Here is a 27,666-nt window from a genome sequence, read left to right as displayed (position 1 = left end):
TTCTTTTTCCATGGGAAGTACACATTCCCTCAACTTACCTCACATGTTAATGGTAATATTGTTGCAAAAAGTTTTTTACTACTTCATGAATTTGTGCTCTGTTGGCACCTTCTGCCATCTCTAAATGGTGTTTCAAGGTGAAAGTTATGGCAGAAGTGTTCCTTCTATAAGAGCAACTGTGGCAGCTAGTACTTCATGGAATCATAATCCTTCCGGTGAAGTGATGTTAAATTCTGATGGCGGTGCTCCAAGCTAGATGCCAGGATGCTTGCTATTGCTTGGGGGATGTTTTACTCTTGAGGAACTGCACTTGCCTTCTTAACATTCAATTGAATTGTTTGCCAAATTTCCACAAATTGCTCAAACACATCAGGACTTCACGTGAATGATTAATGAACAATGAAGGAGCATAAGTTGTACCGAATGTTCTGCAGTAAGCCACTTATCTTTTAATGTATAGTTGCAAGATTGTGGATGCTTTGTGGCAATGTGTGGAGAATCGTTTGGCAACATAAAATTAGTGTTAATGAGCAGATTTATCTGATATTATTGAGGAAGTCACATATGAACTTGACACCTTGTTAACTGAGTCAACTGAAAATGACACGTAACGCATTAATGAGCTACTGGACAGTGCACATTCACATTTGATGTTCTGACATTTTTATATAATGCTTTATTGTGGTATACGAAACTCCAATAGTTAAGTTCAGGCTGTGATTCTTAATTTCATGGATAAGCTAACTGCAAGGATAAGCTCTATGGGGTGCCAAGTGTGGCACGATCGATTTCATAATGAAATGACTGATTTTGTAACAAAATCGACCATGTGACATTTGGCGCCCCATAGAGCTTATCCTCAGAGTTAAGGATCACTGTCTGAATGTAACTAATGTGACATTTCTCTTAAAATACTGTAAAAGTGGATATTTTTATGTTGGTAATTTTTCACACTCTGCTAAATAAGATGAATTTTCTGTGTTTTTAATTCTGTGGAATCAAGGCATTACATGGTGGTGCATATAACATGAAAAAGTATTTGCTTGCTTTTATTTTCACATTAGTTTCTGGTCATGTGAAACGAACAAAAGTTTTCCACACCACAAAAATTTCCACTTTTACAGTAGTCAAATTGTAAACACATAAACAGGTATTGTAAAAATTGAACAGAACCACTCATGCAAGAAGTGTGAGTGGAAACGGATCTATACAACATCACGTTTCAATATACATCAGATGATAAAAAAGAAATTACATCACACAAACTGATTCATACATATGTACACTTTAGATATTTTACATTTCATTTATCTTAAAAAAGATATCACGCAATCAAGGCAAGTTTGATCTTTAAGAAAATATCACCGTACAGAGATAATTGAAGTCCATTACCAAAGAATTCGGGCCTCGATTATTAATCCCAGGAAAATAAGAATATAAAAAGAAAAAATAGTGAGACTTCTATCCATCTATGCTCAATTGTTCAGTTGCTCTGTGGAAATGGCAGCTGACACTGATGTTAATCTTCAACAAACCCATGAATTATTGAGAAAAAAATTTCTTCTTTGAACAGCGACAAAATAGTAATGAAATCATCATCTTGTTTTATCACCAATGACAAGAAGATATAAAACATCTTTTTCAATTTAACATATCATGTAGGCATAAGAGAGATACATTCCAACAAAAAATTCATGTGATTTCAAAAATTGGATGGTGCTCAGCACAGATTGATACTGTCTGGATCCAATACTGATAGATGTACAGTGGTAGCCATCTTGGTTTTGCGCCATATTACATAACATTTCCTTTATGTGACATCACTATCACCCTTTGTATGTTTGTGTATGCAATGTGTATGTGTGTGTGTGTGTGTGTGTGTCTGTGTGTATTTAAGTTTGTCTATATGAGTGTTTAAGTTTGTCTATATGTATGGGTGTGTGCATGCGTGTTTGCTTGTGTATCAAGGTCTCTTCAAGCACTCCACAAACTCTTTGGACTGGTGCCAGCTGCATCCTTTCGACGTCATCACGCACGCCGTGTGGTGGTTGGTGCAGGCACTGTGCCACGCGTCCCACTCGCAGCTCATCGTGGGCGCGTCCTCCTTCGTGCCTTCGCCGCAGGGATGCCTCAGCCCACACGTGTCAACCTGTGTGTGTGTGTAGATAAAAGGAGGAAAGTGAAAGGTGGAAATTTGCTCAAATGGGTACAGTAACCATGAAGAAAGTTATATCACAGACGATGACTACCAAGGCTGATAAATTCATCATCACAACCTCATCATCCTTGATGAATTTGAGTGGTAGGAATGCTCACATCCGGTATCATCCATTAAGAGTATTGTCATTGACTAGTTAGTCATCCTGTTTTTGCGAGGCAATGTCAAAAAAAAAAAATCATCTAAAATTAACAAAATGACGATACCAAATAATTGAAAAAAAGAAACAATTAAAAACACAGGAAGGTGATCAGTTTCATTGCATGTGCACTAATGGTACCACCACCAGAGGTTGGATTACACAGAAAGAAAAAAAAAATGAATGAATCATGCTGACTTGCTGAGAGGATAGAATCAGTTAAAGGGATATTTGACCTCAGCTCACACAACCTTATTCTAGGCGAAGAGATTCCTGAACAGCGACAAAATGCATTTTCTTGTGCATTTCAGTGCCAAAGGAAAAATGTTGCTTCATTTTGGTGCTTAACAAATTCCATGGGACCTCAAGAGTAGATTTTTCTTTTTTTTCTGAGTGTTTAGTTTTATTTTGGCAGTCAAACCTAGACCTATCCTGTCTAGTGTGATCTACGTGGCATGTAACACAAAGATTACACATTTAGTTAAGTGATTGTTCTTTAGCAGGGCCAAAGTCATATCACATATGAAAGTTATATCACATGGTTCAGGTTTGTCATGTCTTCATGAGATTTACATACTATATGTAAAGTTTATATCTAACAAAACATTTACAGACATATTTTTAAAAAATAATGATTATGATAAAGAGTGAATTCAATGGTATATTAGTCATCATTACATCGAAGATTAGTGTTGTAATCAGGGTAGCACAGTAACCCAAATTAGAGAGAATAACATTATGAAGTACAAACCAGCCTGCTCTGAAAATACTCCAACCATTAAAACATGACTCATTGCATTTCAACCCCCTAGTTTTGCCCCCCACGAAGGCAACAGGATTTCAACCTGATGAAAAGCTTCAGTGTTTCCCCAGAACTAACATTCACATTCACCCACACATACCATTACATAGCAGTCTTGATACTGTGCATGAATATTACTCCACATGGTCTATGTGTTTGTTTTTGTTTTCAGTGTCTGTCGATTTGAGAAATATTTTAGCCAATTTGAGCAATGTCTCTACCATCTTCTCAATGACACATTGCGAGTTGCAGCTACGGCACTTTACAATTCTTTTGAGAATGCGAGAGGGGGATATATTTACTATCTCCTTGCTCCTTAAAGATCTACAGTGTCATTCCACATGCCAGAGCAGACGAGACGCGGGCGTAAATTTTGTCTGGTGCGCCTGCCACGGCGTCTGCGTCACCAGGAGGAATGGAACTGCAGATGTGCGCTTATCAAAAGTTGGCCATGTTAGATCAATCGATGGCCATTATTTGATTAGGTGGGTGCAGAGAAAGCCACTCTCTGACCTAGAGATGACTCGCTGAATTATTTCACTTCAAAGTTCTGATATTTCTCTTTTCTTCCATCTTGTCTTCCAATCTAGAACTCTTTTAACCATATCTCCAGTCATGATGAGAAGACTCCTATATGCAGAGCCTATTGCTTTCAAGCACATTCTCAAAATCAGGCTGTGTAAACTTCTTGTAGTTAGCCTAACAATGATTTACTTTCATTCCTTCTTCTTCTCTCAATCTGTTTGGTTTATAAAGGTAGGTGTTGAAACTTACTTGACACAAGCAGTTCTCAGCATACCAGTAGCGCAGGCCCCGTCTCTGCTTCGACGTTACTGTCTTCCACTGGGGGTGCCAGTCGCAAAAGTTGAAGTTCAACCCTCTTTTACCAAATGTTCCTGTTAACAATAACAATTACAGTAAAAAGAACACACAAACAATGTTATTTTAGTTCAGGAGAAATGAATTTGGCTTTGGGATTCAATGTTTACTTCAAAAGGTGCAAGACAAGAATCTAGCTTACATCCAAGTTTTCCTTGAGGAGAAGTAGTTAGGCAGTGCAGAAGAATAGACCAGTTTAAGATATGTTTTCAAGGTTTGTGTAAATCTACTTTGTAACTAAGGTTTTTCTTTGAACCAGAAAGCTAGTCCAAGTCTTGCCTGACCTAGCAACAAGTAATGCACATGCAAGGGTTCCAAGTGTTGAAATGTATCTAATAGGAATAGGGGAAGTGCATAGGTTGTTAGTATGTCTGTAGGAGAGAATACGATCTTAAAGGCATAGTTTACCATTTGCAGATGAAACAAATACCCAGCTTTAGTACTTCCAAATAGTTCTAAAATGTGAGTTAGGGATAGAAACAACCAGTGTAAAAATTTGAATCAGTATGATTAATGTTAAGTGTTGTTAAATATACAAAATTTGAACAATAATTATAACAGAAATGTTTCTAGACTAAATTGTCTACAGTTATGGTTCATTGAGAAAAATAGGGATATCTCCTTATATTTTAGGATTCATTGCAAAATTTTTACACGGTTTGATGTTTTGTGATACAACTGATCTACACATATGCATCAAAAGTGATATCTCGAACATCTTTTAAATCACTGCTCCCAATGGTAAACTGTACCTTTAATACGTTAATGAAGCAGCCTATTTCTATTCTGTACTCATATACCTGCATGCATTTATGTATGTGTACATAAAAACATGAAAAAAAAAAAGAGGAATCTTACCCACTATAACATAGACCTCATCACTAATAAGTGTGCCCACTCCGCACATGGAATCATAGAATGGCGAGTAGAGTTTGACCATTGACGAAAGCCGCCTGAACTTGCTGAACCCCTTGTAGACCTTCTGCACGTGACCGGTCCACTCGCGTTGCGACTGGCTGAGCTCCCCCAGAGGCAGCTCGGAGATTTTGGGGTCGCTGATGTTGAAGCGCTGACCGTTGGGAAGCTTTAATACTTGGTTGTATATTTTCACTCTGATGGCTGTGAAACAAAACAGACAGAAAGAAGGTCACAAATTAATGGAAATCAAGTCATTTTTTTTCTCTGAAAAAACAAAAATGATACACTTATTTAGATTGGCAAAATGTCTGAGTGATATTTGGGTCAGCAGTCTTTTTTTAAATGTGTTTACACAATACACAAACCCTCATTGGCATAATTTGCAAAACAAACACAAAACTAAAAAACAAAACAAAAAACAAAACATGTAAATGATGTTTTCCAAAATGGGTTGTCTGATGTGTGGATCTTGTTTAGCTGAATTGCATTAAAGTGATGTTTTTTTTTTATTGTTTTGGTATATATATTTAAGTTCTATATCTGTTTCGCCAAGTCTTGTTTCGGTTTTCTATTCTTAACTGTCATTCCTTGAGTTATTTTTTGGTTTTATTATGGTAACTTCTGTCATCACATATGACATTGATGTTGATCAGGGAATGATTGTGTCCTCATATTTGCAAGGTTAATTGTCTGGGCGAAGTACCAGATGACCGCCTGCATAGCATGCTTGACCTATGATATCATGTGTACTTCAGATCCTAGTGGAAGGCAATACGGAAGGCATACAATATCAGTCCTCTATCTGTCATGCTTCATCCCCATCCGCCTCTTGGACAGGCGGCTGAAAGTACATCATCGTGTGAGCATATCACACAAATGGAAGTGTTACAAACAGCTTATGATGAGCGGAGAATGTCTTGTTATATCCAAAGAACAGTTTTTCATCCGTTTGTTTGTTGTTATTTATCATTTTTTATGAACAGCATGTGTGTGAAACAATATGTATGAGATTTGCTCAAGGTGATTAGATCTGTAGTTGCAGATATAAAGTAATCACTTACTTTGAGATTTATTAAGTCAGCAGGTTAATATTTTCTTCATCTTGTCTTTACAAAAACAACACCAAAAATACTGCAGTGCTACCGTATGGTTATATTTGCCTCAATTATGAAATGATAAAAAATAAATGGAATGATTTGTTTTTATTCCCCCCCCCCCAAAAAAAAAAAATAATAAATGACCTCTAGCTTTAAAGGCATAATTTACCATTTGCAGATAAAACAAAAATCCAGCATTAGTGCTTTAAAATTGTTCTAAAATGCGAGTTAGGGATAGAAAAACCACTGTAAAAAAACATTTGATACAACAGACCTACACATATGTATCAAATGTGATATCTTGAACATTTTTAATGTCACTGCTCCCAGAGGTAAACTGGACCTTTAACGTACACTGCTGTGTAATTGCCCTGTGTAATTGGGTATCTTGCTGAGACTCAGCATGGCAGGAGTGAGCGGTCTAATTCCTTGCAGCCAAGCTCTTGTCTTTAGTGTAGACCCTACATCCACACCACTCAGCGGGAAGAAATCGCAACTTCAACAACTATATGCAGCACTAATAGGCATTCAAATTTATGTTTTCATTGTCAGTAAACTTGTAGCCCCCCCCCCCCCCCCCCAGTTTTTGTATAAATTTTGCCACAAGAGAGAGATATTCATATGTTGCAGCCCCATCTGCTGCAACCGTGAATTAGTAGTTTCGTTGAACTTTAATTGGGAGAGCAGGTTTGATTGTTATGTGGCTTCAGTTGTTGGTGCAGAACCAGATGACTCATTTGGGACTGATTAAGGGTCAGTACAGAGTCAATGTATCCAGTGGGATTAGCTGGTTTTACATGTATTTTTGGTTTCATTTGTTAATGCTAGAATAATTACTGAGCTATTTCTTGTCTCGGTGTATGGCCCTTGCCTTATTCAACCCCCAAAGAAGAAGGAGAAATGAAAACACAACAAATCAGTAGATTGACCACTTTAGTCCAGAGGCAAGCTAACAGGGACTATATCTACATATTTCCACACTCCATAAGACCATATATGGCCTTTGTCTTGGGAGAGGTCAAATTTGAGGTACTACCCCTCCCCCAACCTCATGTGTGAAAAAAAGAAAAGGTGAAGTAATTTTTTGCTCTCTCTGACTTTGATCCGAGCCACACAATCTTTGACAAAATCATTTACTAATCTCCTCTTTGTGATGATCATACAGAAAATATGTAATAAAGGAAATATATAATCTATGTTGAGGGGATCAACTTCCTTGCATAAACTTTTCAGATTAAAAAAAAAAGTTTCATAATGTATAATAAGGAAAGTGTAAAGTTTTAGCATTGCGATGCAAAAATATATCTTATTTGCCACTGTTAAAGGGGATGGCTAGTAACTGATCAGTGGGAATCAGTGGGAATGCTGGAGGGTGATTGTTCCAATCCTTGTGGGATTCATTTAAGAGTACATTATATATCTATTGTTGTGTGAAAATTATTTGCTTCAGAATGGTCTAATATTCAAGTAATGTGCAGTTTAATGTTTCCAGGGTAGCGTGCCTGGTCAGTGACAGGGCATTAATCTGCACATTACTTGAATATGAGACCGTTCTGAAGCAAATAATTTTCACACTACAGTAGATATATAATGTACTCTTAAATGAATCCCACAAGGATTGGAACAATCATCCCTCAGCATTCCCACTGATTCCCACTGATCGGTTACTAGCCATCCCCTTTAACATGCCACAGACAAATTGTTATGAGAGTTTTAAAAAAAAATCAACAGTGATGAGAATATGACTTCGGGCACCTTTTGTACATTTTACATTATGAGATTTAAAAAGAAAATGATAAAGTCTCTGCGTCCCGTTCACACATACCACGCAGGGCAAATTGTTGAAAGAGTTTCAAAACAAATCAAGTGGGACTGACTTTCGCAAATGACCGACCATGATAGTTTACACCACTGCACTAACATTCAATGCATTGTTAAGACAAAAAAACTTTCCTGTGCATTTTGCTTTCGCGAATCATGGCTCCTTGCAAAATTAGTTAATCTTGGCTCCTCCTCGGTAATTAGCAAAAGTTATGTGCACATGAAAATTTCTGGTTTTACATTATATGACTTGATGCAGTCATTGAGATACCTGAAGTCAAAATCATACATACCTACCAAAGGGAATATATTTCCATTTTTTATTTTTTTTTATTGCTTTCTTACAGGTTTAAAAAAAAGTGATACATTGTATTTGTAACAGTGTGAGGGCAAATGGAACATATACTCGTACATGTATATAGGCAAATCTTTCTTCCACAGAGGGCATTTTCAGAAGTTTGACCACAACCTGCTCATATGCCACCTCGTTTATCTCAATCACTTGACAAATCTTATCACAAAGTCGGAGTCCAAAATTCATCTCTATCCCCTATCACTGCTCATTGTGCACAATCCCGGTGTGCTTTGCCACACCTCCCCCGAAGTGTATTCACTCGTTTCTTAGAGAGGAGATAATCTGTAAATAATTTAGCAAGCCAGGTGCACCATTTTCCACAAGAAAAGTCAAGTCTGAATCCATTATATCATTGGCTTTTGTCCTTGAAAACGCAAGAATATCAACAATGGTTTTGGTGAGATCGGCAGAATCGGTGTCACGGAAGAAGGCAAAAGAAAAAGAGACAGAAATATCAGCAAAAAATAAATCATCCGTGACTCGAAATAATTCTAAACTTGTCGGCCGATTTCCTCTCTTTTTTTTCCTGTTTTTCGGGTTGGAGACCATCAATGGGTTCAGGAGGCTATGGTAGTGTCCATTGTCCCAAATAATGCATAGTTGGCACTGTAAAGTTTACAGCAGCTCTTGTCATGCTCAGTGGCATGACGAATCTTAGTTTCATCATGGTGACTTCATTGAAAAGTTTATCACGCATCAAATTCTTGGCTTAGTGCATTCTACAGAGCTCAACACTAACCATTTGTTCTTTCTAGTGGCCTGTTTGGGCAACTAAAATCTTTAAATCTGAAATATTGGTAGCCCAAAAAAGAAATGAAGTTGCCTGAAAAAAAAAGGACAAACGAACATCCATTTTGAATCTTTGTTGCCCGATCAGGCCACCTAAAAAGATAGCCTTTTTGGAAGTTTGGTGGCCCGACATCAATTCTTTTAGTGGCCATGGGCCACTGGGCCACCATTACTGTTTAGCCCTGCTCTGGTGTGAATGATAAACACAGCCCAATGTCCACCAAGATCTCTTCAGCAATGCACTCAGAGCCTTAAAGTGAATGGCAATTGCAAAAGATTATTTGGTATTAAACATAATCAATACACCGTCAGTGCAATTGCAGTTATGATTGTGACAATGTGGATGTGATCATTATATTTTTTTTTTTTAAAATAAATCAACGGTCATTTCCGTTATGATGATCAATATACCCAATACCTTTGAGACGTTACGGGACTGTTCATTGCACTTATCCGTACCACATATCTATCATTACTATAATCGGTATCTGGCCCTGTTCTTCAGAGGGGGCTTAAAATTGTTGATCCCTTGGTTGCTTAATTGCTTTAATTAACAAGCATTCATTGCTTCTAAGCAGTCATGTTAAAGCAAATCAATTCAGTAAATGCTGTATCACCATCATCATCGTAGATAATCATTTTTATAAGTCTGACTGTAGCAAAACTGAGCATTATTGACATCAATATTTTGATTGTTGTTCAAGCTTTCATTTTCATACTGGTAGAAGATTACTGTATACACCATATATTTCGCGAGTCTAAATTTTCGCGAATCGGGAATTCTCGACGATTTCGCGAGTGGTTAAGTTCGCGATCATGGAGTCTCGTACTGAATGGAGAAATGTACACGTGTACGTCACATCCACATCGGGAGCAGGGTCAATATTTTCGCATGTCTTTAATTTCGCGAAGAGCACCTGACTCGTAAAATTCGTGAAAATAAAAACCTCACGAAATATTTGGCATATACAGTAGCTTCGATCACATCCCCCCCGCAAAAAAAAAAAAAAAAAAAATCTGTGCTGTGGCAACAACAGAGTGCAGCTATTAATGCACATTTCCTTTGCTAAAAAGCAAATGTAGAAACTTTGTGAGCCCTGTTAAATTTGCCCCCTTCTTTACAGTTGGTTTATGAAGCATGCATCATTCATATCTTCTTTTAACCCGTTGAAGACTAGTCCTGAGTACATTTGTGACCCGCTACAACAAAAGGATCCGAAAGTCGGGGGAGGAAAATTTTCTGAAAATGGCATGACATTATTCCCTTACTCTTCTACTTTAATTTCATATATAGCACAACGCATAAGATTACTCAGTTGAGGAGATATCGATGATTTTATTAGCGCATGTCAAGTGGTGGTGGAAATCAGAGTTTCGAGAAAAACGCCTTCAAAGTTTTCGTTCCGACGCTATCATGATCAAGGGGAGGCGAGACAGTTTTCACCGCTTGACAATAGAAGGTGTGCTCTTAGCGACCTCCGTGATGTTCATTCAAGCTTACGCAAGCGGTCTACACACGACCAATCAGATATCAGGATGCCACGCACTGACCAATAAGATCACTCCCTCGTTGCTAGGGGCGGAGTCTAGCTGCGGTGCTAAATCCAAACCTTCGGACATGATTCTGTTACGTTGAAGGTCGGAAAATCATGGCTGAGAAAAATGCTGATTTCTTGCCTTTCCTTTGATCATTTAGCTTCGAAATTTCGGCAGATGATAGAAAAAACATTAGACTTTAAAATTATGCCAAAAGCAAAATCCGATTTTTTTTGACCAATTTTGATGAAGTGACTTCAAACTTGATTTTCTCGGCTCAGCCGTCAGCGACTTTAGGATCCTTTTGTTGTAGCGGGTCACATTTGGGCAGGTGTCTATGTTGTAGCAAAATCAGTTCGTTTTTAACGGGTTAACCCATCTCCTACCACATTCGATCTCTTCTAAAAGCTCTTACAGGACCACTGAGTTTCTGTAGACAATTGATTTCAGAGATTTAGAGATCATCCGGAAGAGAAAGAGCTTGGTACCAATCAAAAGGGGAGACTGTGGTACATAGAAATGAGAAAGACACTCAGGTAATGAGGTGTGTCCATTCACGGTTGATATCAGAATTGTACAATAGGACCATAGGGGACACTGGATACACCTTATTGGTGGGTAAAAGAAAAGAGCTGTGAGGTGCTCGAAATGCATCGAGTATTCACCTACAGGATACAGTCAGTGGGTTTGAAACAGGTTTCCTGTTTTTTGTTTTGGATGCATGGCTCCATTGTTCTTGAGTTCTTTTGAAACTCTGCAGTCATCACAGACACATATTCAAATCTGTTTATTGCAGCAGCTTGTGATTGCGAATTGCCCTTTTTCTAACGTGTGGTGATTTCAAGAAAAGGACAAACTGAATGAAGGAAGAAAATTGATTGCAATGATTTGATTAAGATCAAATCATTTATTGATCTCCAGTTCATGCAATTTCTCAGAAAAGGGAAATAAAACCTTTTTGAAACAGCAGATAAAATGCTGGGATCTATAGGTTATTGAGCTCTTTATACAACTAGCTGTATGGAAATACAGGCTTGAAAAAGAAATATATATAGACAGAGAAAGAGATGAGAGAATTATAGAAAGGTGGACAGAACTTTGAGAGATATTTTTTAAAAGGATGGTATAGTTTTGGTTGAGATAGGGCTTCAGGTTTGTAAGATTGTATAAAACTTCTTATGAGATATGAGACAGCATACAATTCAAAGAGGATTTTAAAGTTTATGATGAAAATTTGTTTGGAAATGGCTGAGATATTCCATAACAAAGAGGTGTAATAAAAGTGGAACCCACCTTTTATTAAGATCACTTAATTCGTTGAGTATACTCAGGCAAGTGTCTAAGGAAAATGCATGTTGTAACAAAATCAGCCCATCCTCAACGGGTTAACTTTGTTTTTGGGAGATCTCAGCCATTTCAAAAACAATTTTATCAAACAAACTTTGAATTCATCTTTGAATTGTATGTTCTTTAAAATTTCATAAGTGGTGTCTAATTACATGTATCTCGCAGAAAAAAAGAAATTCAAATCTAGCTAAATCCCCATCTCAACCAAAACTATACCATCCCTTAAAGGGGAAATCCAGTCCAAATATAAGTTAGTCTAATTAGAAAGAGTAAAATATTATGACTTCAACGGTAAAATTTTTGGATGAAATCGGGTGAAAAATAAGGAAGTTATGACATTTTGAACTTTTGCTAAGTTTTTCAGGAAACAGTTCTTGAACGGTCAATATGAATATGCAAATGGCAAAGTGAGCACGTCATACCCTCACAACTTGCCATATACATGTAGTTTGCACATAAAATTTTGGAATTTCCAGTTTTTCATTCAAACACAATTACGCCCTAGGCTCAAATCCTGATATATCTAACTGACCACTATTCTGAAGTTTAATAACATCTTTTAGACTTCAATGACAGAAACATTGAATTTTTGTCATTTTTTTTTGTACACGATCAATAGAAAATTGTGAGGTTATATGACATGGTCAGCTCACTCATTTGCATTTTCATATCCACTGTACAAGAACTGTTTTGCAGAAATAAGCAAAACTTCAAAATGTTAGAACTTCCTTATATTTCATCTGATTTCAGTCATATCTTTACCATTGAATTTGTAAGATTTTACTCTTTTTTTTTATCAGACTCACTTATTTTTGGACTGGATTTCTCCTTTAAAAGCATTGTTAGAGAGAGAGAGAGAGAGAGAGAGAGAAGAGATTGTAAGAAGGGGAGATGAGTTAGTGAGACAGATGTGTGTTGGAAAGGGAGAGAGAAAGATAGATGAAGACACGCAAGGGGCCAGGAGATAAATTTGGAAAAAGAGAGAAGAGATAGAGAGGGAGGGGGGCAGAGAGATCAAGAGAGAGGGTGGAAATAGAAGAGAGAGGATGAGAGATAAAAAGTGAGTGAGAGAAGGCATCGCTGGAATGCACTTTGATGGCAACAATTACCTTGAGGTCACCGAGTGGATGAGTGATCAATTTATTAAAATAGAACTGAGAAGAAGTTACAACTCACTTATAGAGATTGCACGTGTTCAGCTTACATGCAAAAATGCACATTATCACACCTATTGTATTCGTATCTTATATTTATTTATATGCATTCCATAATTATATATATATATCTACTTACATATATCTATATATTCACCTACATATATATGCAGAAAAAAGGGAGAGAGAGATAGAAATAGATAGACAAAAATATATTACGTACATATCATTTAACATTAAGTAGAAAAAGGCCTGTCTGTATTTTAGAGCTTTCTGTACACACAGCGAATGCTTGAAAAGTAAGCAGAGAGCATTTAAGCCCTGCACTCATTCTAAATCTCCTTTGCGCTCGCTGCCCCAGTTTACAAAATCTTCCTCGTCGGCGCTGCCAATCCGATGGAATGGTCACCCTCACCTTCTGTCAAAGGTATCATATCATATCACGTGGCCGGTGAGCGATTATCGCTCTCACCGATCGGGGTCAGTGCGTAGGAGAGGCCGCGCACCACGTTTCGTCTTCCCCCACGCCATGATTGACTGGTCTTTACAGGCATGTGTGGGATTTGCTGGGCGAGATGCGATTTCGGTGCGGACGAGGCTTTTACTCGGGGATTACGGGCAAATCAGGGTGGATTTGGAGGGTCCAGGGCAATGATGATTATGACATTTGCGGTGATGAAAAGTAAAAAAAAAAGAAAAAAAAGAAGAGAGCAGTGAAGGTCATGCAGATATTGAGAATGGTAGGAGAATGTTAAATACCGCCAGGTCAAAATGTTTTTTCCCCCTTGAGTTCAATATTTCACAGTGGGCCTCGAGTTAATGCCCCCCCCCCCCCCATAACTCAAGAGTAAATATTTTAAAGATATCATTATGCTGTGGCCTGCATCCTATTTCATTATCCTTTAGGATGATCACGAATGAATAATCTTTTGGAACATCTGTAGTAAAGACTACCCAAAGAAAACAGTGGCTATCTAGTTGCAAAGCTGTTGGGAAGTGGGGGGGGGGGGCAGTTTGAGATGAAGGAGAATCTCATATTAGATTATAAAAAAAGTGAAAATAATGATGAAAATTAAAGAATTTTTGAAAACTTGTAATTTTCTTCTCTCAACTATCCTACCAAGGAAACCATTAAAGTTCTAGCCCTCATTTGTAATGCTATTGGTGGTAGAGAAAGAAATGCCAGTTGTTTCAGGTGCTTGAAATACAAGCTTTCTGGCCTTTGCAAAATGGTAGCTATTCAAATGAAAATGAATTAGCTTCCAATAGTTCCATTGTGTCTTCTTTCATTTAATTTTCTATGCCAAAAGTGTGGGCAGATTGAGTTCAACAAGTATTGCATTGATAGCAGTAGAGCTCATTGGTTAAATATTGCGGTAGAGTAAGTCAAAACTTCCTCCTTTGTGTTGTACATGTATGCAAGCCTTCTGGGATAGGATGCTATTTCACACACAAGCTGGAAAGCAATTAACACTCTCTCGTGATAATCCTCCTGCCGATCTGTTGAGGGAAGTCTCCAAAACAAGACCTGTTTCAAAAGCACTCATTATCTGGATTGATTGCAGCCTCATTATATACTGCCTTTAGCATTTTCTTTACTCTCAAGCTTATTCAACAGTTTTTGTCAGTTTTTTCCCTATCCCCTTCCTGTTTTCAGTCATTTTTGCGAGTGAATTAAGCTTCTTCAGCACCTCAACATGCCCAGCAAGTCCCCTGTTTTAATGTTTTCTCTCTGCAAACAGACCAGGAACCTGCTGATAGCTGTGTCTGCACTATACCTGTCTTCCTAGGTAATAATTACCCACTGATCAGCCATTGTTTGTTAACCTGCTTTACTGGGACTATGTCCATTGTATACCCAGCTGGAGACCTGTGGAAATTATACCCTGTTATAACTTTAACCCCTTATGTGCCAATGGCGACCAACTTGTACATGTCAATGGAATATTAAAGGGATGGTACAGTATTGGTGGAGATGAGAATTGGGCTTTTAACTTTTTGTGAGATACCAAGAAAACACTTATGATATAGTACAGAACATACCATTTTAAGAGGAATTCAAAGTTTATATGATGAAAATTGGGTTTGGAATGACTGAAACATCCAAAAACAAAGTAAAACAAAGCGATTGTAATAAAGTGTGGGTCCCACACTTTATTAGAATTACTCTTTTTGGGATATCTCGGCCATTTCAAAACCAATTTTCATCAAATAAATGTTGAATTTCTCATAGAATTACATGCTCTTTCATATTTCTTAAGATGTTTCTCATTATCTCACCAAAAATGTTAGAAACCTGAAATTAGGTCTCAACCAAAACTGTATGATCCCTTTAAGGTGATGGTCTAGAGAGGTAATGTGAGATCATTCTGCAATGAGTTGAGGTTTGAATAACTTTAAGGATGATGCTTTCACATGCTCCTTGGTCTAGCAGATTGATAGATATTGCATTTAAGTATATTAATGCATATTTTAAAAAAAGACAAAAAATGCTCAAATTTATGCATAAGGGGAAGGGGGCAGAGAGAAGTTTACTCAGTGCTGAAAAGGTTAAATTATATAATGTTTTGTTGCCATGTCAAAACATTGCATTCATGGTTAATCATTGTTATGTGTGAATCATATTAAATCTCCATGGGTTGACATTCAAATGTCAAAATAGAGACACCATTACAAAATTGTTGTAAGGAAAAAAAGAAGAAACTAAAACAAAAAATGAAGCCAGTGACAAAAGATTCATACCAAGTAGACCAATTAGACAAGAAACCAATGTGATTCTCACTGGTAAGGCACATTCACACTAACAAGTTATCAGTTTTGGGATCATGATGGAAATATTTTTTTTTATATATGTGTGGACAGGCCTATATATCATGGCTTTGATAGAGTATACATTCTGCATGAATATCAAGCCAATTCTATCTCCTTCATATCTCTGACAATGATTCTGTGACTGTGTGAATGTGGGGGATGTATTTTTTAATGATATGAGGATCTCTACAGTGATGCTTGCTTTTTCAACGACAGCCCCATTCCAGCGTTTAGCGTGAATGGTATTTCATCATGCCACTAGTGAAGATATATTGTCTTCCTCAAATTAGAACAACTTTCTTCCTGAATCGGTCTTGACAGTACCTTCATTCTTCATATTCTGTCTCTAAAGTATGAAAGATACGAAAATAGGTTAAAAAAAATCAATTACCAGCAGATGCTCCCCATGCTGGAGCTGCGGTCAGTGATGGTTATTGTCATCCTATCTCTCGTTATCACTGAATGGTGTAATTACGGACTCATCCCTTTGTCCGTATTGAGAAGCGAGGGACGCTCGGGATGCTTTGGGTAGAGCTGCCCTTCTCCATTTATCCCCCCACCCCACTACCTCAATCCTCGTCCGCATCCCTCATTGTTTGAGAGTAAATGATGCGGAGAGCCTGGCTGTCACAACATACACACGTGTTGGCTTCGCTGTGTGACAATAATGATTACATGCTTGTTATGGACTGGACAAAAAGTAGCCTAGCTATAAAATCCTGAACTATTAAGTTGTGGCATCTGTCTAGTTGGTGCTCATTGGTTCATGTATAGTGTACCTTTTCCTGTTTTTTGGTCTCCACATTTTTCACTCTAAAGTAGTTCTATTTGGTTGTAATCATTTATTAAACATGAAACTCTAATCTCATCATGATAATGTGTGCAAGCATAAAAAGTAGAAACATCCACCCCCTTCCAATTAAAAACCATGTCAGACATGTAGGCCCTACAGAAATTGATGTAATCAAAATCAAATGGGATATTGTCAAAATTTTATCCTTGCGCAACTTTTGAGAATACATTGTACAGCAGATATAAGTACTTAGGGTAACATCACAACTGTGATCACTGAGTAAAACAAGTATTCAGTGTTAAATCTAATAATATACATAAAAAAGAAATAATCTTGTCGTTGTAATGTTGCTGGTTTTACGTACCTATATCTATCCTCAATGTTTTGAGATCCTTTGGTGTTCAGAAAATTTTCATAATGTGTAGTGTGAATGGGTGGATGGCTGTGTAAAGTTTGTACAAATTCATAATTTGCTGCATCATACACAAATTCAAACAAAGGTTAGACTTTACCATTGGATGAGAAATATGTTTGGTTTTTTTTCCTGCCAAAATTGACATGCCGGGTTTTTGGAGCCATTTGGATGAGAAATCTATCTAAAATTAGTAAAAAGAAGGAGTCTCACTGAGGCTAATGGACAAAACTAAGTGGACTATGAGTTTAGGGTGGATATAATCCCATTTTGTGAAGCCATAGATTCCTCCAGCACACTGCAGCAACAAGAGGACTTGTTGCCTTCCACTAAGCCATTGTTCCTTGCCAAATTCTTGCACTTGAAAACACCAGCCTGCATGCTCCCAAGACAAAAGGCAGGCGGGTGTGGTCACTCGCACACCACGCGCCCATGCATTCTGCAGCACTGTACCATGGCTCTCTGCACGATATTGCACCGTCAACCCGCCCAGGAGTTCCCTACCTCTCCCTACTAAACAAGTGACAGCATACCAGCTGCCAACTACCCAACCTCCTCAAGCCTATAATCCTCTCTATGTACCTCAATTAACATCTGCTCCATGGGGTTCTTTCTACCCTAAATAAGTCCTGGAACATTTCTTTCTTTCCCTCTCTTCATCCCTCTCTCTCTCTCTCTCTCTCTCTCTCTCTTTCCACGTTGGTTGTTATTGTTGTTTCTACTCAACAGTTGGTACAACTTTGTATGCACCTCTTTCAAACAAAACAAGGGGACTAAGACACATTTCCATCAATAGAGTCCTCTCAATTTTTTCCCCTTTTCTTCAACCCATTCTCCTGGTCCCTCAAAGTCTATTGTTCAGGGGCTATTGTGCTGTCTTGGCTTTATAGGACGGGCGCGTGCCGCTCGCCCCGCTCCGGCAGACTCCAGACCACATTGCTCCATACAATGGCCCTCGTGCCTGGCAACAAAAGCTTGGCTTTGCCTAACTCCATAAAACTCGAATGAAATGATGTTTAAAAATCAATAAATTGTATTTTTTACAAAAAGATGCGCCATTAGCTATGAAGGCGCACTGATGAACTCGCCCTTTCTGTATAAACAAGAATGCGTTTGACACGTGTATTGCTGTTTGTTTGCACGCTAGCTATAAGTACCATAGTGAATATGATTTATAAATCGTACATAAATGTATCGTCTATATTCTTCCATAGCCATTTGCAAGAAAGTAATCTAACCTCTCCTGGAGCAGAATTATACCGCACGATGGTGATATTGCTCTTTTGACTCTCATTTTCCTACTTGGAGATGTACATATTATTAGACTTGTCATCTGCCGCTTTAAAAGTTTCAGAAATGAGCGCCCCTGAGGGTTGTTTTAAATTCATTTAAAGCAGTTGTATTCTTTTTTTTATGTATGTGTGTGTGTCTTTATGTGCCAGTTTACAGATGGAAGTAAAAAACTTGCTGCAAGGGAAGCGAGTTAAAGTTTGTTACATGTAAAACACTGCCCTCTTCTTTTCTTCGCTGAGAAGGGCATTCTATTATCCAGCAAGGACGGAGAAACCTGTGTAAAGAAACCAAAATCAAGGGGATTTGTGGTCTTTTCTCTGCTTTCCCCCAACTTTCTTCACAATGATGTGATAAGAAAGATAGAATTGCAAATTTTCTCTCTTTTCTGGTGGCAACAATTTGTTTCTCTTTTCATATAGGGCTACGCGTATATTTTTGTAATGCAAGACTATTCAAAATAGATTCTTAGTGAAGGCTTAACTAAATTAACTAGAGGCTAGGATTACACAGTTAGCAATTTTTCGTGGGCGGCTTACAATCTCGACTTCTTTATCTGATTGCACATACATTTAGACATTCTGTGTTTGGAGTGCTTTTGTATGATTGAAACAAATTGGGAGTTATTCACAATAAGCCAGCAGCTAGTCATGAATTGACCACATGTAGAAATACTGTTCATTGTTTGCATTCATACAGAGAGAGAGAGAGAAAGAACAAAGTCCAGAGAAAGAGAATAAGTGATGAAGAAATTTGATGAATCATCCTGTTGAAGTCACTAATTGGTGAAGATTTCATTGAACTTCACAGTCTTCCACCCCACCATCTCCCCATTAGAGTCCAGAAATCGTCGGTAATCTCCAATCTTCTGGATGATAATTCTAATCCCCTCAAGCCATCTTCCCTGAGCTATATCTTTATCTCATCTAATCCCCTGCCGTCCTCCAAACACTTCTGCTCCTAATTCTGTGCACGTTGGAGTCAAAAGGAATTATCGCCATGCAGATTTGCAAATCCAAAGGGGGAAAATGTACGAGTCGTGTGGACAATTTTCAGCATGGCTCCATATCCATACTTGTCACCCTGACAAGGAATTATGCCGCAAGGGGGTAGTGCTTTCACACACTTATGCATCAGTCCACATTTGCTATTCTACATACAGAGCCAATTGAGGCCTACCCTATTATATCATCAGTCTGGAAATGACATGAGTATTCTTAAGGAAACTGGGGTTGGATGTGAGTCTTTTAGCCGTGGGTATAGCTTCGGGCTATATATTGGATAATCTCTGTCTCTCCCGTATCCACATCCTGTGCAAATTTTATCCATTGTTACCAAACAGTGACAATAAAGAAACACGATAACAAGTTTAAGCCACTGGTAATGATGCCTCATTACCAACGTACATCCCCTCCCTCCCTCCCCCCCCCCCCCCCCCACATCACCACCGCTGGCTTTTACTGGTGTAAAGAATCATCCTCCCTAACAATTAGCGCTGGTCAGGGCAATGCACAGTGGGGGAGGGAAGCCTTTGTATGTAAGCACATCATTTCTCTCCAAAGAAGATTTAAGATGGCTGAGGGGCATGTTGAGCTGAGACAGGAGAGGAGGGAGGTGGCAAGTGTATGTCCCTTTGTTTGATCAATATTATGGGAACTTATAAACTGTACCTTCTTCTCTCTTACAATTAGTGGCACCAATTAGTTTGCGGTGACTGGCCTGTGTTCATTTTTTTTTGTCCATATCCTCCCCATCTGATAGGTTTCTATAACAAGGAACACCTGATGCGGTGGAAGGATTGGGACAAGAACCTCAATCTTTCTTTCAGTCTTCACCATCTGCCTCACATATTGATTGACTAGCACTCGATCAATAGAGTGAAAGGGCCAGTTTGGAACAGAAAAGTGGGTTGTTTCTTTTGACAACAGGATACATCTGAACATTGTGGTAAAGCTTTACCTGAACCTTGGTTTGGATCTATTTTCAGACTTTTAGGATTTACATGTTGCATTGCTTTCTTCCTACAGCATTGTTTGCTTCTTGAACAAAAGCAAACAAGCAAACAAACAAACAAACAAATGTGCTTATCACTATATGTCAGTATAAGTGAATGATTAATATGAACCTATTAAACAGTCAGGTGATAAGAGTGTTAAGTTCAGACACTTGTGTCGCATTCACACAGACAAACTGCAGGGATATTGGTTCCCTCACTCATATTTTGAATGACAGGACAAAAAAAAGGCCATTCACACACACACACCGCAATGCAAATTATCATGATAATTCCACAATAATCATAGGATATATTAGAATTTGCATGGTGAAGCTAGTCATGCTATCTAGTGGGAGTTTTATGACCAAACAGGCAAAATTCTAAAGATTTGGATCGATTGCGGTGCAAATCTCAAGATATGTATTCCACTTATCCCTGTCAGGGTGAATCCTACTATTGTGGGTTGGAAACAGGTGCGGTCAATCTATAGCAATGACCATCTCTTCCCCCATCATCCAAATTGTACCCAGTTGACCATGGCTTTATTAAATTGAAAGATTTAATATCATTACAAAACTACTCAGTGAGCACAAGCCTGGATGTGCACTTGTGCCTGCACAAAATTCAGTGACAGTACTTCCCTGACCCACCATTACACATTAAGTAGAGCATGGATAAATGTAGATATTGGAAGTGTGTTAGCTGAATTTCTGGAATGGTTTTGTCTCAATAAAAGGTTCATGAACACTTGGTCGAAAATGTCAATGCTTTGTGCACACACTATCCTCCACTTGCTCACTCACAAATCGTGAAACATTCATTCAGTCATGGCAAGGGCATCGATCAGCTTTAGTTACACAGTCAAATGAAATCGTATCAATGTGACGAAGTAAGTCATACAATTTGGCAGTTGAGTCATAATTCATCAGTGTCGGATTTGTCAACTTTCAGATGAAGACCATTATGAGAGTACATACTTTACAAGCTCGGCTGTTGTTTACCTTTTTCTTCCTTTGCTTGCATAAAATATTTGCTCAGTTCCAAGACTTTGAATTCATATTGCATTGGCAACTTCAGCTTCTGAATCATACAACTTTACAACTGCATTATTACACTCTAGTTAGTGCAACCCACTCCATACTGACAATCTTGATTCTGTAATGAAAGTCAGATATTATCTATTATTCAACCTCAAATGATGGTAATGGCCATTTTAATCACTTTGTTCAGTAAAAGCCTGTCAGTTGAAATCATACGCTCTCTTGGCCAGAGAGATGAAATAAAATATAGAATTTTGAAAGCATCTGTTGCTGATTGATAAGACCTGACTCATTTTGTCTTGCCTAGATATTTCATTAACATTTTAAGCAAGACCAAATTTGAGTGTGGTAAAAGCAGAGGGTTAGACAGAGGTGAGAGCTTGAATTTTGTCGGGCTTTGTCCGATCAATCTGTACTCACCATAGTCGGAGTCACAGTAATGCTGCTGGGGATGCTTTGGTAGGCAGGTGCAGGCCCGTACGAGGTCCGACTGGATGACCACGGAGACGATGACGACAACGAGATAGGTGACCACCATCATCCCCAGTTTGGCACAAGCTTGCTCCATCTTGTCTGGAGTGACGTTTGTTTATCACCGGATTGCCTTGCCCCCGCTGGATGGATGAGGGGGGTTCTGCGTGGCTGGGAGTGGGTTCTATTAACCTGCGGTGTCAGAGCGTAACTTCAGGCGTAGAATTCCAGGCGAATTAGATTACATACCCCGTGAGTATCCCATTCAGATTCTTGCCAGCGTTTGAGTCTGGTGCAGTTTACCTCAATTTTTTTTTCCCCGTTATCCCCAAGGACTGTGATGGTAAGGGTGCAAAGGAGCTGAGAGGTGATGTGTAGTACGGGAAGAAAGGTGGAGATTGTTTGAAGCACAAAGTTAAAAGTATTTTTCTCAAAATTGGAGATACACAAGTTGCACTGGTTGGAGATGTCCAGTAAATGTTCACCAGCAACTTTCTTGCAGAGTATGACAAGGATTTATCTTTCTCGTCTGTTCACAAGGTCTGTCGTAATCCCATTTCAGAAATGAAAATCTTGACTGGTAGTACAATGTGTGCAGGGAGGCGCTGTATAGGCGCACCAAGTACCTTCGTCCTCTGCACTTGACTCGGTCTTGACTCTCCTGGTCGGTGCGGCACCCACACCAGTCACTTCAGTTCTTCAGATGAAGGCGATTAGGAGGAGGGATGGCGTGCGTTGTTCATGAGACATCGCACCAATCAAGATGAGGCACGCGAGGGCACGTGGAGCGGAAGATATCTTGTGGATGAATGGGTCCAACACCACAGCCAGACCGCAAACAAAGTCTATTGTCTAAGCTGGAAAGAAAAAAAAATGCAGAGCTGGCTGACTGTAGTGGATTGCCACTACCAGAACGAATGCGGGCTTGCTCTGCACCCCTCAAAACCAAGGCTGATTATGATTATGAGCCAGGAAAAAAAAGGGGGAAGGTGAGGAAAACGAGGGAGGCAGAGCAGAAGAAAATGGGAGAGAGAGGGGAAGACTGAACATGAAAAGAGTTGTACCCCTGTGGCCAACACGCTCCTCAACGAATACGCTCCACCTTCCAATGATGCCAAGCCCTTTTGCTCCCTAGAGCCCCCAGACTCTTCTCTCTCTCTCCTGTTTGCACTCCAGAGCTGAGGGTGGAAACAAAAGAAGTCATGTGGCAGTGTGCCCAAGTAGCCAGCCTGCCAGCACACACGGGCAAGCGAGCGAGCAAGCGTTGGGGTACACAGTTTTTTGGCTTGGGTTAAGCCAGGGCACGCTCTTCTGGAATCAATAACCTCCCCCACCCCCCCAAACTCTTGCCTTGCATCGATGCACATAGATAGACTTTGGAAGCACGGTAAGCTTATGTATAATAGATGAGTAGGCCAGCCAATACATGGATATTTAGCTAGGATTTAATGGTTCGTGGCACGAGCCTTCAGCACCTGGCGTATTCCCCCTTTGTTTACCCACGCGCCTGTGGGTGTACTATGTATCCTCTCTTTGGTTTAGATAGTTCCCTCTCTTTTTTTTTTTTTTATTACCCCCTACCAATCTTTCATTTATCATCCAAACTGAACCCCCATAAATGGAGATAAGTGCTGGAAATCGGCCAGACAAGGGCATATTTGTTTGCTCTCTCTCTCTCTCCCTCTCTCCCTATCTCTCCTTTTTCTCCTCTCTCTCTCCCTCTCTATCCACCTCTCTCTTTCTGCCCCCCCCCCCCTCTCTCTCTCTCTACACAGAGTAGACCAGATAATGATTTTGAATTGGATTTGCAGGTGTACTTGGTATGGGTCCATATTCCACTCCTTGTTGCTCATTCTATACTAGTTGTGATAGTTCCTTCTTTGCTGTCTCTGCTTTGAAAGATTCTACCATCTTTCAATTTCATATCGCGAGCAAGATTGCGCTCAGACTATCGTCATTAAAAACATAGATGTTAATTGAACCAACTCATGACAGTTCATGACGAACTTCCACGTATGACATGCCATTAAAATGTCAAAGTGCATGTACTCACATGTTCTCAATATACACTGACTTGTTCCCCCCCCCCCTCCCAAATTTACAAATTTAGATACCTTTTCTGTGGTATCTATTCTACAAAATCCTTTGAACACTCCATTTTACAAACAGTGTTTTGGATCACCACTTCAAAAGGCTGATCCTGGCCTTGCAAATAATCGATTGAACTATCAATCAGTCATGTTAGCTTTACACTGAGCAAAAATACTTCATCATCTCCCTTCCACTGTGTATTTTTTGCCCTCCCCATCTAACTTCCTCTTAAAACAAATCTTTGTCCTTACTCCTTCTTTATTTATATTGTTCAGAATTTATTCATAATCCAGAGTTTTCATACATTAAGGGCATAATTTTCCATTTGCAGATGAAACAAAAACCCAGCATTAGTGCTTCAAAATATTTCTAAAATGTGAGTTAGGGATAGAAACAACCACTGAAAAATTTGAACCAGTATAATCGAGGTAAGTATTGGTAAATGTATGAAATGTGAACCATAGTTATAATAAAAATGTTTCCAGACTAATCCGTATACAGTTATGGTTTAATGAGAAAAATAGAGATATCTCCTTATATTTTAGGCTTTATTGCAAAATTTTTTTTTGGTAGGATGTTTTGTGATGCAACAGACCTACACATATGTATCAAATGAGATATCTTGAGTATTTTCAAAATCATTGCTCCCAAAGGTAAATAGGGCCTTTAAATCGAAGTCCTCGGGACCGTCATTTTTCTTTTGTTATTGCAGAACAGGTGAAGTATATTAAAGGACAAGTTCACCTTCATAGACATGTGGGTTGAGTGAATGCAGCAATATTAGAACTCATCACTGAGAGTTTGAGCAAAATCGGACAATCCGTTCAAAAGTTATGAATTGTTGAAGTTTCTGCTCAGTCACGGCTGGATGAAAAGACTACTATAGCTCGTGATGTCACATGAGTACAACGATATAAAGAAAGAATAAAGAAAATTCAACATATTTCCATTTTTCTCGCATAACAAAAGAACACTCGACTTCTCTCTTTCAGAAGGCAGGGAGAATAACATTACCCTTAACATACGTCAGTAGCAAGTTGAAGAAATGTGCACTTTATTCAAAAAGTAAAGTTTTGTGAAATTCTCTTTTTATTTTCCTTATATAGTTGTACGCATGTGACATCATACACTGTAGTAGTTTTCTCTTCCAGCAGTGACTGCGCAGATACTTAAGACAGGGCTCGACACTAACGGTGGCCCGGTGGCCCGGGGCCACCAAAAAATGAAAGTCGGGCCACCAAATTTCAAAAAAGGGCAAATTTGGTGGCCCGCCTCCGGCCACCAAAATTTTGTGAAAAGTGTTAAGTTACGTTAAGACGTTGCAACTCATGTGCCTGTCAATGAATATTTATACTTAGTCTTACCATTCAGCAGTTAAATTTGTTAAAGGATGGATGAAAAGGACTGAATGAGTGCCTGAGAGTGAGTGTTGCGAGTTTGTTGAGGTTTATTTATGAGTAGATATGTCCAGCTTCCATTTCTTACTATGATAAAACTTGAATATTTGACTCATCAAAAAAAAAAAGCAGAAATTTTAATGTTTTTTATTGTTTGGAAGGGACCACCAAATTTTTCTTTCGGGCCACCAAAAATTTGAAATTGATGATTTTGGTGGCCCCATCGGGCCACCAAATAAAAAAGTTAGTGTGGAGCCCTGCTTAAAGGCAGCCGATCGCCATCCCTAATGGTACGTAAACTCCGAACGACCGAAGTTTGTGCATGCAATTGCGCAATGCCGAGTCTGGTGCTATATCCATAAACGTGTGGGACAATGCTACCACTGAGACAAGTGTGTGTGTGTGCGTGTGTGTGTACGCATCATTCACAAACATTGTCACCGCGAGCTGCGGTGATTGGAGGAGAGAGGCCAGAAGACGCTGCTGCGGCGTGTGTGTGTGTGTGTGTGTGTGTGTGCGTGTGTGTGTACGCATCATACACAAATATTGTCACCGCGAGCTGCGGTGATTGGAGGAGAGAGGCCAGAAGATGCGTGGCTCTTTTGGCCTCTCTTCATACGCATGCGCACTGAGAGTGTGCGTCCATTCGGAAGCTCTCGTTGCTCGCTCAGACAGCCATTTTGGGTTAGGAGATAAGCACAGGGAGCTCTCTTGTAGCCTACCGTATTTTCGCTGACCCAATGAGCCAGCGCTATTCTCATTCGGGGGTCGCTACATTTGATACAGAATGGGGGAGGCAGCGTGTTGCGTTCGTCTCCGTGCCGCACAAACCACTCGCCACGACTGAGTGTCTTTAAGATATTCGTAACTTTTGAACGGATTGTCCAATTTTCCTCAAACTTTCACTGATGTGTTCTACTAATATTGCTGCATTCTCTCAATCCTTATGTATATGAAGGTGGACTTGTCCTTTAAGACATAATTATACATAATAATTGTGGGACCTAAATTTTTACTTTGTTGCACTGAAGTTTTGTTATAACTGTGTATGTTATGACTGGAGTGCATGTCATATCCGTCTAATCTATCTCTTTTTTTTTTCTCCTGTTCTGTTGTACAGTCAACCTCGCCTAAGTTGAATCTATTTGGACTGAAGAAATAGCTTTGACCTAGAAAAAAATTCAACTTACAAGGGATTAAAGTCAATAGGATATATAGAGAAGCGGACTTGAAAAGACCTTTGACATAGGCAATTGTTCGACTTATTTGTGTGAGGTCGACTTTGGCAAGGTTGACTGTATTTCATTACTTTAAAAAAAACAACAAAACAACAACAACTATGTTTTATTTACTCTCTGAAGGAAAATTCTTTGGAATCATATTTCTTTCTTGCCATTTCTAAATAAGCCCTCCTCTCCTCTCTACCACCTGCTCTGTGAAGATTCTTCCTGTGGCAAAACAGTCATTAGGAAGGAATTTTTTACTGCACAAATATTTAATGTCAATCCTCTTAGCTGCAAGCTGTTTCAATTCCACCCCCTCCAGCAATGTAAACTCCATCTCCAGGGGCTAGCAGAGGCTTACTCAACAATTACAGCTTATCAATTAATCTCCTGTCATTATCATCGAGCTCACAACTGATATTAGGGCACACGCCACTTCAAAAGATCTGCCCTTTTTATTGGAAAAAGTGTGCACATGCTGTGCTGGCTTGGAACTTAGTCCATTTCCAAGGGTAAGGAGCAAAGTACATTAATATTTCAAGCTGGGCCAAAGAATAGAGTAAAACCAATTTACACTGGCAGAAACCTATCTCCCCCCCCCAAAAAAAAGGTATTAATAACAACATCAACAAATTTTCTTTTTGACTTATTATATGTTCTGTTAAAAATGAAAGTTAAAAAGACATTAAAAAATACCTTGGGCTTTACCTTCCTATCACTTTATAGTGTTTTGTTTTTGAGAAGTAAAAATCATATCGTGATAACTTTGTTTTTTGGTTGTTGTTTTTTTTTTTGGGGGGGGGATAAAGACAAAAGGAACAAGCTAATGGTAGAGTAACATACATACACACACACACACACACACACCTTTTTTTTGTTTTATAATATTCTTTATTTGAGTTTCATTCAATGTCAAATCCATATTGACAATAAAATCAATACGTCCACAAACAACCAAAAAAAAGAGCAGCTGTATTCTTCTTTCTTGTGCTGCACACACACACACACACACACACACACACACACACACATACACGCATACACACATACACACACACATACACACACATTATATCAAACAAGATTT

General features: G+C 38.9%; 1 protein-coding gene across 1 annotated transcript; it reads right to left on the bottom strand.

Moving 5' to 3' along the window:
• Nucleotides 1–1,871: 1,871 nt before the first annotated feature.
• LOC139724111 (metalloproteinase inhibitor 3-like) lies at nucleotides 1,872–22,340 on the bottom strand. The gene is made up of 4 exons (XM_071635313.1): nucleotides 21,818–22,340; nucleotides 4,897–5,157; nucleotides 3,934–4,055; nucleotides 1,872–2,149 (listed from the first exon to the last, which is right to left on the bottom strand). Exons 1-4 carry the CDS (start codon nucleotides 21,963–21,965, stop codon nucleotides 1,964–1,966), a joined length of 717 nt encoding a protein of 238 aa, XP_071491414.1. The 5' UTR covers nucleotides 21,966–22,340; the 3' UTR covers nucleotides 1,872–1,963.
• Between the last annotated feature and the right edge of the window lie 5,326 nt (nucleotides 22,341–27,666).

The sequence above is a fragment of the Diadema antillarum genome, unplaced genomic scaffold (assembly GCF_040938485.1).
Source record: "Diadema antillarum isolate AM-2024a unplaced genomic scaffold, OU_Dant_1.0 scf00000207, whole genome shotgun sequence".
NCBI lineage: Eukaryota > Metazoa > Echinodermata > Echinoidea > Diadematoida > Diadematidae > Diadema > Diadema antillarum.
This window is presented reverse-complemented; position numbering and strand designations above follow the sequence as displayed.

Bases quoted from the DNA above. Each gene is read 5' to 3' on its own strand.
- LOC139724111 (XM_071635313.1), bottom strand. From the start codon at position 21,965: ATGGAGCAAGCTTGTGCCAAACTGGGGATGATGGTGGTCACCTATCTC. The intron at 5,158-21,817 runs GTGAGTACAGAT...TTTGTTTCACAG, and splicing joins TTACTGTGACTCCGACTATG to CCATCAGAGTGAAAATATAC. The intron at 4,056-4,896 runs GTAAGATTCCTC...TATTGTTAACAG, and splicing joins TGAGGTCTATGTTATAGTGG to GAACATTTGGTAAAAGAGGG.